General features: G+C 41.3%; 2 protein-coding genes across 2 annotated transcripts; both read left to right on the top strand.

The window, feature by feature from the left end:
* Positions 1-990: 990 nt before the first annotated feature.
* Positions 991-6883, top strand: creb3l3l (cAMP responsive element binding protein 3-like 3 like). Its single transcript, XM_085368440.1, has 10 exons — positions 991-1095; positions 2449-2589; positions 2816-3209; positions 3356-3465; positions 3611-3703; positions 3873-3979; positions 4721-4789; positions 4900-4984; positions 5069-5162; positions 5329-6883. Exons 2-10 carry the CDS (start codon positions 2449-2451, stop codon positions 5718-5720), a joined length of 1485 nt encoding a protein of 494 aa, XP_085224566.1. The 5' UTR covers positions 991-1095; the 3' UTR covers positions 5721-6883.
* A 3789-nt stretch (positions 6884-10672) lies between these two features.
* gadd45ga (growth arrest and DNA-damage-inducible, gamma a) lies at positions 10673-12303 on the top strand. The gene is made up of 4 exons (XM_085368441.1): positions 10673-10804; positions 10924-11025; positions 11150-11360; positions 11496-12303. Exons 1-4 carry the CDS (start codon positions 10752-10754, stop codon positions 11607-11609), a joined length of 480 nt encoding a protein of 159 aa, XP_085224567.1. The 5' UTR covers positions 10673-10751; the 3' UTR covers positions 11610-12303.
* Positions 12304-14176: the final 1873 nt, after the last annotated feature.

A 14176-nucleotide genomic window follows, 5' to 3' on the forward strand; every position in this document is an offset into this window, starting at 1 on the left:
CACACTTGGCCTACGCTTAGTTGTGTTGTAACAACAAGCCCTATGAGAATCACTGTAGCTTATTTTTTATGAAGAGACATAAATCCACAATATTTTGTTGAAAAAGTGGCGAAACATGCAGTATCTACACAAAATGTGTTTATGTCTTAAATGTTTAATTGCACTTCTCCTCGATGCCTTAGTTTTTTTTTTTCATCTGTTTATGAAATCAGACAGCCTGGTTTCATTGTACTCCTTAATGCTTGTGATGAGATAGTAAGTAGAGATTTTACATCTTATATAATACGTCTCTATGAGATGTCCCTGTTCTTAGACTGGCTGACCTCGGTATTTTCCCTGTGGCCTGAAAAAATCCACTAGATGACATTAAGCTATGAAGACCAACTAACAGTTAGTAGTTCACATGGCAAAATAAAATTTCAGTTTTGAATGAAACGATTCTGGTAAGAGTTTGAATCTATTTGTCTTTTTATGATTCCGTGTCCATGCAAATGTGCTGAATGAAATAAATTTAAAACTAAAAATGCTGCTTCGTCTTCTTGATGTTAAAATTATTTAGTGTGTGTGTGTGTGTGTGTGTTTTATAGCTGTAAATCCAAACAGACATTATACGCAGTGAATTCATATCATTATAAAATAAGTTGCTAACATGCATTGTTGGCTAATTAATTTTTATTTAATTTATAATTATATATTTTTACCTTTTGGCACCTATTTATTATTTATTGTTATTTATTTGTTATGTATTTGTATTTATTTTTAACACCGAATTTTACATTTACCAGATTTATTTATTTTTCTATATAATAATTCCTGGTCTATTTATAACATGATCCATACATTAGCTTAAAGAAAGCAGTGCAATTATCACGTACCGGAGATACAAAACTAACTCTATTTCCCAGAAACACCAAAGAAGACCACGTACTCATTTCCGCCTTTACGTGATGACGCAATTTTTGCCTCGTTGGAAGGTGGTTTCAGTAGGAAGCGGTCTGACGGTATACAGCGGCAGCTGAAAAAACACGAGTAGAGTAACCAAAAGACACTCGGACGCACTCACTCGAATGGTATTTCGTCTCTTGCCATCAAACGGTAAGGAAATTAATGCCAATCTTACCAGTTGTTGATGTTTCCCTGTGTTTTTAATGATACAGGGGACCACGCCCTCAGCAGAAAAAGATTATAACAGTATTATAAGGCTAATGTTAATGCTAGACCGGAATGCTGCTGATTCCTCGATGTTGGCCTAAGAAGACGTTTCCTGCCTTTTGACGATGATTACACTTTTGAGCTTCTTAAATTCATAAGCAAAAAAAAAAATCACCTACGCAAACTTCTAGCTTAACTAAGTCATTTCGTTCATGTATAAAATGGCTAATATAAATATCAAAAAATTATTAGTAGTATTATTTATATTATTGAATACCAGCACCCTGCATTCGGCGCACAGCCATTTTCAAAACCTCGGCAAACTGCAGCGTTCAAACAGTCGTTTCACGATATTGGATAAACTAAAAATTATGCAGCTTATTTATTTTGACACTTGATATTGCATTCAGACCCCGTGACAAAGGCATGGGGGGCGGGGCTTACTATAGGATGAGGTCATGATAAAACCGTGGCGCTGATGCAATAAGAGGCTACTATACGTGTTACCGGCCCCTTGTCAGGGAACTACATCTGCTTTTCATATACTTACACGGCTGACATGCATTCAATACAGCTATGCACCTGCAGTCTCCGCGTGGAGGCTAAGGCAAAGTACAGAGCAGCATCCAGTGGATGGTTACTGGACCGTCACGGTGCAATGTACCAACGCTGATGTATCAGGCGCACTTTGACCTGTTATAAAAATCGTAGTATTTTGTTGGGTATCAGCACTTTTACACAGCAATCAGGGAAGGGAAGTAATGACATGAACTTTAATAAGCAAGCTAAGTCACGTGGCTACAAACCCCCAATAACAGAGAGATTCATGGGTCATTTAAAAACGGTTTGATCCATTAGAAAACATAATGATTCAATTGTAGAATTAATTGAGCCTCAATTTAAAATCATTTTAGGATCATAAAAGAAATTCCAGTAGACTTATAAAATCCTATAGAATTTTATCCTATTAAAGCCAACCATCCATACTCCCTTCTTCTGCTTATCCAGTTCAGTGGTGAGGTCAGGGTACACACTTGACAGGCTGCCAATCTGCCACAGGGCTAACACATAACCATTCACACCTGTGGCCTATTTAGAACCAGTTAACCTAACCCAAACTCCTAACTAGGTGATCGCACAACTGAACTGTAATACACTATGAACTTTGCTGTTCTCAATATTCCAGACAGTGATGTTATACTTCTGTTTTAGCAGCATAACTTCTATATACATTAAAATGTTATTATTACCAGATATTAAATATGCTATCCTCTGTATTTTGTTGTTTATCTGCAGATGTCAATAGCAGAAGATCTTCCGGACATGGATGGAGCAGACCTGTTTGGACTGCTGTTCCATGATGGAGAGAATGGATCCACTGAGCCCTTCTTTCCTGATGGGAATGGGCTCATTGAGTCATGGCTGTCTGAACAAGATGTAAGAGGAAGTTAATGTTGTTAGTGAAATTGGTTAGATGGCGGTTTAATGCATTATCTGAAGTAACTAGGTGCTAAAATGAGTCATGCTTTGGAAGCAGTAATATAAACATCTTTGAGTCTTAATACCAGATGTACTACATGGTAATACAGCTTCTTAAAGCCTAACAGTCTTATATGTATGTGTGTGTGTTTGCTTTAGAATTTAACACACCTTTGTCTCCCAGATGCTGCCAGACATGGATACTGAAGATTTTCTATCCAGCTTGTTAGATGGAGAGGACAACACGGAGACCATCTCTCCCTCCCATTCTCCACTGGGCAGCGACAGTGGCATTTCAGACGACAGCAGCTCCGGGGCTGGAAATAACAACCATGTTGGATGCCCCAGTCCTCATAGCAGTGATAGTGATGTTGTGCCCAGTCCCAGCTACTCCCAACCGAGCCCGGTGCACTCCGACCTTGCCGTGACTTATTCAGAGGCACAAACAGAAAGCTTTGAGGCCTTAACAGTCCAAGCAGATCACAGCTACTCTCTGCTGCAGAGCGGAGGGAGGGATATGGACGTGCTGCAGAGTGTGAGGGCAGAGAAGCCAGATACAGATGTCTTCATTGATCTGGGTATTTATCATTTATTGAAGAACTACTGAAACTTTAACATTTTATTTTATCTTAGAATTTCAAATCTCTTAAAAGGAACATGAGATGTGGTCTGTGTGGAATTTGTGGGGGATGGAAGATTTAAATGACTAGTCTTCCTCTCACAGATGACCTTGTGACTGAGGCGATGGAGGAGGATGTCAGCAGTGAGCTGCCTTGCACTTTGGCCATAGAGGACTCGGTACAAGATACAACAGAGTCCATCAAAGAAGACCAGGTCAGTTTCTTTTGCTATTCTTATGCCAGACCAGAAGACCAAAGAGACTGTATTTGATGTTTTCAGTGATGTTTGACACATGTTGTTAACGAGATAAGAACACAGAAAATTTCTAAAAGAAAAACTTTGTATTTCCCTTCTTTAGTTCCAGTTTAAAGAGATTGTGCTCACTGAGGAGGAGAAGCGGCTTTTGGCAAAAGAAGGAGTAACCATTCCCCAACACATGCCCCTCACTAAGGTAATTTTCACTTCAGGTGTTTTTGATATCTCTTTAGTTACATACTTACTTTGTTGGGTGCATATTAAATTGGTCTTTCTGTGGCACAGCTGCTCAAAGCTGTTTTATACACATCGTCATCTGTCTTGTGAGCGTGGTGATTGAAAGCCTGCTCTGCTCTGCGTAACAGGCTGAGGAGAGGACTTTGAAGAGGATCAGAAGGAAGATCCGCAACAAGCAGTCTGCTCAGGAGAGCCGCAAGAAGAAGAAGGTGTATGTTGATGGACTGGAAAACAGGTGAGATACAAATGATAAATCAAAATCTTTAATATAATCTTTAATATATATTATTATTATTATTATATAGTCACTGACTCCAAGGATGTGGCTACATTGTTTTGTAATCAGTTTCAGAATATCTTAATTATCTAAATATTTTGACTGACTACAGTGGAACCCCGACTTACGAATACCCCAGTTACGAAGGCACTTAACGGCAATATTTCTGCCCGTGTTACGGCAAAATGCCCACGTAACAAAATCTGCTGGCTCTGATTGGCTGAGCCCAGAATGCCCAGAATGCCTTCCGAATCATGTGACAATCCCTCGGCTTTCGTACTTGTGCTTCGCTGTTCCACTTGAACGACGTATTGTTGTTGCAGTTAGCAATTAGCCTATAGCCTATTGTTCACTCAAAAGGCGCGATGGGTACTTCGACTTACGAAAAACCCTCGGGAACAAATTCATTTCGTAAGTGGAGGTTCCACTGTATTTCATTTTAAGCTCTCTTGTTTTAAACTTCAAGATTTTTATCAATATATTGATTCGTTTATGGCAGGACAGGATGGTATTATTGATAATGGTAGACAAGGACTTGTTTGTGTTGTTGTTGTTCTTGGCCAGATAAAATCATGGTCAATAAATTCTCTAATTGACTAAAATCAAATTAGAAGAGAAGAAAAGATTTTTAATATAGAGCAAACACTTGTGTGTCTGATTCTTGATAAATGCTAAATGATGAATTGATTTCTGTCACAGGGTGGCCATCTGCACTGCACACAACCTGGAACTACAGAAGAAAGTCCAAATGCTTCAGAAACAGAACATGTAAGAAGCCATTTCTTTGCTTCTGGGTTTTTACATAGTCGGGTCAAGCTTCTGAATCAGTTACATTGAACACGTCCTCTTGTTTTTGTTTGGTTTTTGTAAATAAACAGGTCGTTGATTGAACAACTGAGAAAACTTCAGGCTATAGTGAAGATGTCAACCATGAAGGCCAGCACAACCAGCACTTGTGTTATGGTAAATTGGCTTTTTTTTTTTTTCTCAGTGTGAAGGTCTTTGTCATGCTCTGCTATTTTTCTCACTTTTTCATTGGACTTTCAGGTTTTCCTGCTCTCCTTCTGTCTGATCATCTTCCCATCAGTCAATCCGTTTGGTGGAAACACCCAAACAAAGGAGCTCTACACGCCCTCCTCAAGTGAGTTGTATATAAATATCAAGTCTGTCTTTTATTATATTTCAGCTATCCTTGCTGTACCTTAAGATATGCATGCTTTAGTTAATAAGATAGCTGATTTCATAAATGAAATTTCCGGCAGTGTCGCCTAACCTTTGTAAACGATCTTTTCAATCATGACTAACAGTCGTCTCCAGGAGCCTGCGATCACTGCCAGCTGAAAGCACAGATGCCGTATCCTCCTCTGAGGCCAAAGAAGGTTTGTTAGTTCACCAAGTAGAGGTGGATAATGTTAAAGCCATCTTTGCGGGCGGTCAGAAGAATCACACTCCTGACTACGAGAGGGTGGAACAACCTGATTCAGAAACAGGCGTCAACAGCAACTCTTCGGCAGACTTCCCGAGTCCTGCTCAGGCAGCAGAGATGAAGCAGGGGCCAGCCGGGGCATTACAGGAAGGATCCATCAATGGTGTAGTGGCGTCTGCTGTCGCATATAATGCAAAAGCTTCCAAGGACGCCTGGATAGACCGGAATCCTCCGTCTGTCATATTACAGCAGCACCGCTCTGATGAGATGTAGTAAGGACATGTTGTTCAGTATAACCAGCAGAGGGAGCTGTATTCCTAATGATTTGGGTGCCAGAGGGAACATTAATATTAAAAAAAGGGAGAAGGGAATAATGCAGTTATTCTTCCAGATATAAGATCCATCTTTTCGTCCATGCTTTTCCCTTCTGAAAGTCTTCTACTAGTTACTTTATTTGCACTTTGTTCTTGTTTCCCTTCTCCAGCGGTCAAAAGAAACTGGGGAGATATTTTCATATTTCAAAAGGACATTGCAGAGATTAAACAAATGCCTGCATTACTAGAGGGCACATGCTACTGAGTTAGCACTGAGAGCTGTCAAATTATCGTACAACATGTTGAGCTTTGCCTAAATTTGTGCATTTATTCACCAGCACAGGAATAATTGAAGTGAATGGGCAGTAGATTACTTAAAGACAGACATGAATTGATGGCCCGACTGTCACTAAATCTTGAGTGAGTTTATCTGAAAATGTCCAGCAGATCTCAGTGCTAACAAATGCTGCTTATCAGTGACTTCCCAAAAATCATACTTATCATAGCCATAGTAAATTATTATGAAAAGTAGTCTAGTCGTTTGTGCTGCAAACTAGTCAGCAACGTTTATGAAGTAGTAGAAGATAGAGTGCTTGATTCTCATAAAGCTTGATCACCGTGGTTGTTTGACCACAGTAATGCTTAAGCCATTGCAGGACATTTGGCCATTTTAAAGACTTGTAAAGTTTGTCATTATCTCCCTTGTAACAAGGGTATCCATTCTCCTTTTAATTTGTGAATGCTTTGTTTTTATGTTGTACAGTAAAGCGGCGCAAAATGTGATAAAAGAACCTGAATCCTGGACTTAACCGTTGTTGGCTAACCAACTCTGCCCCTGCGATCTTCTCTTTTATAACTTCGCTGCACAATTCTTACCTTCGTAAACTTGTCTGGAATATCTTAGCACACGATGAGCAGAATGAGGGGTTTGACTTATTTGCTCAGTAAACTTGCAGTAAATATTGCTCCAAAATGTTATGACCTGTTTTATCAGTGATGCATTTTTTATTTTTGTGTATTTTTTCTTTGTTACTGTTGGTATTGTAAATGGTATCGAGGCTACTTTTTGTTATACTTGACAGGCAATGAGATTTTAAATGTTAATCACTTTGAACAAAAAGCACTGGCATTTGGTGTAGTCCAAGAATGACATGTAAATATTAAAAAAAGTGATTGTAGCTCTTTATGTACATTTCAACACTTTATGTATAAGACATGTCTGAACAACTATAATAAACTTTTTATATGTCAGAGTAAATCATCATCCATGTCGTTGATGCAGAGATGCAGATGTGAAAAAGAAAGTATACTTTCTGAAGTCTAAGGATTTATGTCTCGGGACATCAAAAATGCAGAAAATGGATGGAAAGGTAATCATGGGAAATAAGAGGGTAGGTAGCAGCCAAGTGCTGCTAATTGCATGCAGTTGATTGACTGATCACGAGCAAGTTTGACCACTTGAGGTCATCCAGGTGTGTTTTAACACAATATCAAAGAAGAAAACCAAAAGCAATGATCTTAAAAGAGCAACTTCTGCTGCCTCTGCTGAAAGCCTCTTCTCTAAGAAACGATCGGGGTGATCGTGGCTCAAGAGTTGGGAGTTCGCCTTGTAATCGGAAGGTTGCCGGTTCGAGCCCCGGCTTGGATAGTCTCGGTCGTTGTGTCCTTGGGCAAGACACTTCACCCGTTGCCTACTGATGGTGGTCAGAGGGCCTGGTGGCGCCAGTGTCCGGCAGCCTCGCCTCTGTCAGTGCGCCCCAGGGTGGCTGTGGCTACAATGTAGCTTGCCATCACCAGTGTGTGAATGTGTGCGTGAATGGGTGGATGACTGGATATGTAAAGCGCTTTGGGGTCCTTAGGGACTAGTAAAGCGCTATATAAATACAGGCCATTTACCAGGCCATAAGAAACAACATGGCAGGACAGCCAGGGGTAATGATTTGGATATAACCACAGAACCAGTCACCTTTAAGTCACTGAGTTGGCCGTGAACTCTTTTGTATACTGAAGTACTCTAGAGACAAATCTGAGGCCACCTGACTGACAGCTATAGCTTGGATGAAACTGGGTCATGCAAAGGAATAATGGTCCCAAGCACAACAGCAAATCTACAAAAGAATGGCTGAAAAAGAAAAAAGGATAAAGGTGTTGCAGTCCAGATCCAACTACAATGACGTGGTGGGAACCTAAAGCGCAAAAAATGCCTGCAAATCTCAACAAACTGAAGCAATGTTTGTGAAGAAGATTGGGCTTAAATTCGACCACATTGATGTCAGAGGCTGATACAGAAAACAGTTATGTAAAGTCATTGCAACTAAAAATACTGAATCATACGGTGTATGTAGATTTTGGACACACACACACACACACACACACACACACACACACACACAGTTAAACAGCGTAATAAGACGTGTTGTTCGTCTGAGGAAGGATTTAAATATTTTTAGAAACTGGTAAGCACCAGACTATTTTTTTAACGTCCTGATAGTAAGACTAAGACGTAAACAAGGGTTGTGAAAAAAAGCCTGCTACCAATTCTAGTCAACCCACTTACAGGAGATGGATTTATTTAATATTCTCCACTCACTCTATCCAACTTTTCTGCAGGTGTGCTGTGCAATTTTGCAGCCACATTGGCAGAGAAATGAGGACTTACAATCTCACAGTTATAAACTCTCACTGGAATTGTTTGCCACACCTTTTAACATAGTCAGGTGTTTTCCTCGAGATCACATGAGAGATATTTCTAATGTATTCTCCAGTGGGGTTTTCACAGGCACTCTGGAATTCCCCCTATTGTATAACCTTATCCAAATCGTCTGACCTGTTTATTGTTTGTCTTAACAGACCACTTTATTGATTTATATGTGAGTAAAATGTGAATTTATGCATGGGTAATCCTGTTCTAACTTTATATTATGTAAATGTACCTTTTATTAATTACTTCTTTTTTTTTCCACTTGCAAATCTCTTGTTTTTGTATCCCCTTGCTATTCCTGCTCCATGACTGGAAAACAGTATTTGTCTGACCTCAGCTGTGTGGAGGGTAACAGCACAGAGACTGGTTGGTGACTCACCATTGTAAGGCTGGAATCATGAGTCATGTGGCTTATTCAACATGTTGAGACAAGTTGTTTAAAGGACACGCCAGCAGGTGGAGGTGTAAATCCAGATTTGTGACACAAAGCCCTCTGTTTGCTGCGGGCCAAGTTTGTTTTCATCAGTTGACTGTGTAGGCTAGATTAGGTTAAAGGTCATTCCGTTATCATGTAGGCATTTTTTTTTGTCAGCTTGGCTTATTATTTGACTCACCATTTAACATGAAACAGATCATGAAAACAACCTTTAACAGAGCGCGTTATTCCTGTAATTAGGCCCATTTGTGGGCACGTCTCACTTGTTAAGAAGATATTAGACCTCATAGATAGATAGGAGAAGTTGTGAAGTTGTGAGGTTTTTGGTAATTCATTCACATTCAGTGCTCATTAACTGCTCACACGTGGACAAGTTCAGACAACAACCCAGTTACATGCACGGCCTCGCTGTGGTCGCAACATCTGTCGGAAAAAAGGGACTGATGATGAATGTAAACACGTGCTTATCCCACCGATAAGATAAACTGACCAGAAAAGGCGCGGCTGCGACGCGTGGCGCTTTTTTTGGGAAGGGCCCGTGCGCATCTGTCGGGCATCTGGCGCAGGGCACTGAATAGATCTGGGTAATAAAACACGCAGGACGCACACACATACTGATCCACATCCCCCAGCGCCATGGAAAGTCCGGAGACAGGTGGAGGGATGTAGTGATGTTGTGTGGCGGAGCTGCACTTTACCTCTGTGCAGAAATGCCACGCGCCCCAGACAAACTGTTTAAGCCTTTGCTTTTTCAATAGGCGAACAAAAACTGGCGTGTGGCCATAAGCTGGTTGGTCAGTCCCACAAAACACATCGCCACCAAGAATTCTGGTCCTATTCGGGTCAGGACAGGCTTGCAGATTTTCCTTCCGGGGACATTTCGGTAACTGCTGGGCAGACTGTAAACACATGAGCACGTTGAGTAACAGGTTAGTAGGGTATGACGCGCCAAGCAGGTGCACCAGGAACCGGCTGTTTATTAAGAGCAATGGAAAGCTGCACAAGGAAAGTTCGGATAGATGATATATATAAATATTTCCCCAGTGACTCTCCAGACTGGGGAAATCCGCTACTCCGATAAAGGATTGTTCCAGAGTTTATCACACATCAAATTAATCGTCGCTACAGTTTTAATGCGGCTCACCCACAGAAAAAAGATCTGCCAATTTTCCCTCGGCTAATCCGCACACTCAGTTCTGTTGTCACCTGTAGGATAGTCTGAATTCTTCTATGCCCACTGTGGAAAAACACGAGGCGTAATAGTTACATAATTCCAAAAACCGGGGATGTTGCTACGAAATGGTAAATAACGCCTCTGCAAACTATGATAATAATAATAAATAAAAGAGAATCTCTTAGAATGTCTGACTGTGTATGTGTGACTTATATGTTTTCTAAACATCATAAACATGTCATCGTGTCCAGGGGCAAACTGAAGCCACAGTGGTTCAAAACAAAACAATGTTGTTTGCAATGACTGTGAAAGTTCATCGTAAACATCACTTGTAGTTTTTGCCCTTAGTGGTGATGCTGGATGTTGACAAGAAAAGGAGAAATCGGGAGTGGGTGGGGGGGATTTCTTGAAAGGTTGTAATCTTGCCCCACGTGGGGTTGTCAACAAGCTCAGTTCGACTGCTCGGGGACTTTTTTTTTGCTTTCCTCACCAAAGCTTCTCTGAGCCAATGGTAGGAGACAGGATCGGAAAGACCGCCCCTTGCCGAGAAACGACGCCAAGTGCGGTATAAAGCCACCCACAGACTGTTCCGAGCTCAGAATAACGCAAGAGACTACACAGACAACTACACAGCCTTTTCTTAACACTGCAACATCCCGATCGCGCTTGGATTATAACTATGACTCTGGAAGAGATTCACGGACAAGAGAACACAATGGAAAACGCTGATAGGTGAATATTTTACTCATCGATACAACGCTATTTAAGCTCCTGGATTAAAGCGTTGTAGCTGTTATTTTTGGGGAGGGTAATGTGATCAGTGTGCTGATGATGTATTTTTCTTTGTTAAGGGTGCAAAGTGCAGGCGCAGCCCTGGAGGAGCTGCTGATCGCTGCTAAGAAGCAGGACTACCTGACAGTTGGAGTTTACGAATCTGCCAAAGTCATGAATGTGTAAGTATTGCATTTCGTGCCACTTTCAGTTACATTTGCCCTTTAAAAAACAGAAAAGAAAAAAAAAAGTCGAGCACACGCACAGCAGGATATGCGCTAATCACCTTTCTTGTCTTTCCTACAGTGACCCAGACAGCGTGGCGTTCTGCATTCTCGCCACCGATGAGGAATACGAGTGTGACATTGCTCTTCAGATCCACTTCACTCTCATCCAGGCTTTCTGCTTTGACAACGACATCAACGTGGTGCGTGTCAATGATATCGACCGCCTGGCCGACCTCGTGGGTGCCGATGAAACCGGCGAGCCCAAAGACGCACACTGCATTCTTGTCACGGTACGTTCCCACTCAGTTAGGAGCTGGTAGCCAGTGAATCATACATGCATCACTACCGTGTCTGACTTTCTTTGCATGTCTTGTAGGTGTTGCCACTTTTGTGACTCTAAATATCTCCCTCTTTTACAATTACAGAGCCCTAGTGCAAACCCATGGAAAGACCCTGCTCTGGACAAGCTGAGTGTATTCTGTGAGGAAAGGCGCAGTGTGTATGACTGGGTGCCCACTATCACACTCCCAGAGCGCTGAAGTGACACCCCCCTGAAGTTGCTTCACATGATTATGATGATGATGAAAAGAAAGTCAAGGAGCTGAGCTTCAGCTGGGGGCCTCATGCCTTTCTGCCTCACATGTCTGGATTAAGAGGCTGTGGCTGTAACTCCCCCCTTCTGCAAGAGCACACTCTTCCAGTGCATCCTGGGTGAGCCCGTTGGTTCTGGATTACCCTGTGCAAGGGTTCAGACCTCATGTGTGAACTTGTTCAGGTGTATGTGGAGTGGACAGAACGCCTGATGGACACTGAGAATGGAGCTGGACTGTACTGCATAGTACCTTAAAGATGGCAAATGGTAACCCAGTGACTGCCTTTTAACAGACTGGCGGGACTAAGCAGAGAAGGTCACAGAGAGCGATACTGTGCAAGAGATGGACTTAAGAAAGTGGACTGGACTCGTCAGAGGGGAACAAGTCAGGTGCAGATTCAGAAGAAGGTGTCTGAAAGTGTCTAAACAAAGGACTTTTCTTTATGAGTGCAGCTGTCAGGAAGTTCTTGGAATAAGCAGAAACTGCTTGCAAATCCTGATGTAAAGCTGACACTTTTTTAATGGACTATTCAGTTTTCTTTCACATATGCAGACAGAGCAATGCAGTATTGATTTGTGTTGTACTGACTTGAAATGCTTTGTGAATAAACATTTGGAATCAAACTCATCTTCTCAGAAATCTCATTTTCTCCTTTACATTTAGCTACACAGACATTAACTAACACCTAGGGTGCCACATAATGTGGGGCGTCATGGCAGACTGCAGTGATGCAGAGGTATCAGGAAAGTGTGGTGCTACTGGTTACAACTCTGCTTCACAAGAAGCTAATCGCACAATGTGGGTGGAAGGAAAGTAAAGATCAAATGATTAGGTGGCTGAGAGGGAGAGAGTAAATGAAGAAAAGGGAAGCTAAAAGTTATAATGTAATGATGATTGAGATGTGGGTTTTTTGCAGGCACTGACCTTTTACTGCTGATACACTAGCTGCCTTATAGCACAGTGCACAATTACTTAGGCTGGAACTGAAGCCTGTGTGTGCGTGTGTGGCTAACTAATAGGTCAGTAGACAGTGGAGTTAGTTGTAGTTTTGTACATTCAAACAAATTTGTTACGAATTAATTTAACATCACTCTTCTCATGCTTGATTTTGATTTTAAAAAAGTCAATTTTCAACAACGTAGAACTTATGCATAATACACGGTAACAAATCTAGGGAAGGTCTTCCTATTCCTGCAGCCACGTGCACACACAGCCACGTGCACATTGAAAATTATACCGAGATGAGAGCTGCAGCTGAATGAGGGTCAGCAGATCAGCAACGGCAGGTATGGGGAAGTGTGTGAGTGCTGCGGTCAGCTCAGAGCTCAAGCTGACAGTAAAAGGTAGCCCACATCAAAGAGAAACCAGACTTCAGAGGAACTCATTTCGATTTTCTTGGCAGCAACTCAGTCGCCAGCCAACCGCTGGTCATTCTCTGCATGTGTACTCGCATGAGCACACAGGTGCACACAAAGCATGAAGCAAAACAGGCTACTGCATGTGCACAATCTTGCACAAAGTTGTGCTCAAGATCATGCATAGCACACATGCACACACAACCAAAGGATGCTGTGTTAGACAGATGTCAGGTGATTGCTCAGTGTTCTCAGAACAGAGGAAGGTTCACTCAGTCAGAATTAAAGAAGAAAAAAGAATGCAGGCTTGTATCTGGGGGACTTTCCATGGGCTTTAATATCTGCACTAGTAGGCATATGGGAGACATGGGAGAAATTACCATAAATGCTAAATGATAAAAACTAGTCATTTTATTGCATGTGCTGTCAAAACTGTAGATTGGGACTTAACAGGCTTGTGGGACAACAATATGAAGACTAATGTGGTTGGTGATCACTTGTTGTCTGTGGTTGGTGTGCATTGGATTCTGTGATTAAACATGAAACCTAATCATATCTGAGTGAGAAATGATTGTCCCTACCTATAAAAGTCCCAGCCAAGTCACAGGTCAGACGAGGAAACATGTAAAACATTTAGAAAATAATGACAGAGCCCTGAAAAAATAATTCCATTTTTTTCTTTATTTTGCACACCTTTCCAAAAGCCTCCAAAAGATTTGAGGCTTTTTGTCCAAACAGGTCAGTGTTCTTTGTGGAGCCCTCTTTGTTTTCTGCAATGAAAAAAAAAAAAAAAAGCCGTAGCAACAGCAGACACAGTTGTGTCTAATCTTGACCTGTTTTTGCAAAAAGCAATATTTAATGCCCCAGATAAGACCTATTTTATCAAGAATATAAATGTTGGCCTGAGTAAACAAAGTGTTGTGTTCGTATAGCAGTCACAATTAAGCACTTGGAGCATTGTTGACTAAATCCTTGACCTAGTTTAGATAGAAGTTGGTATAGATCTGATTTTTCTTTGTGCTCTCTAAAACATGCAAGTATGCCTATCTCAGGCCTATATACAGCAATAAACATGCCTATATTATGCATAATATAGGCCTAATTCCTTCAACTCATACAAGCACTATGCAAGACTAGAAAACAGCGACATGCTTGTAT

This window comes from Diplotaxodon limnothrissa, linkage group LG12 (genome assembly GCF_057381915.1).
Source record: "Diplotaxodon limnothrissa isolate DT_005_m linkage group LG12, D_limnothrissa_male_GT1.1, whole genome shotgun sequence".
NCBI classification, from domain to species: Eukaryota; Metazoa; Chordata; class Actinopteri; order Cichliformes; family Cichlidae; genus Diplotaxodon; species Diplotaxodon limnothrissa.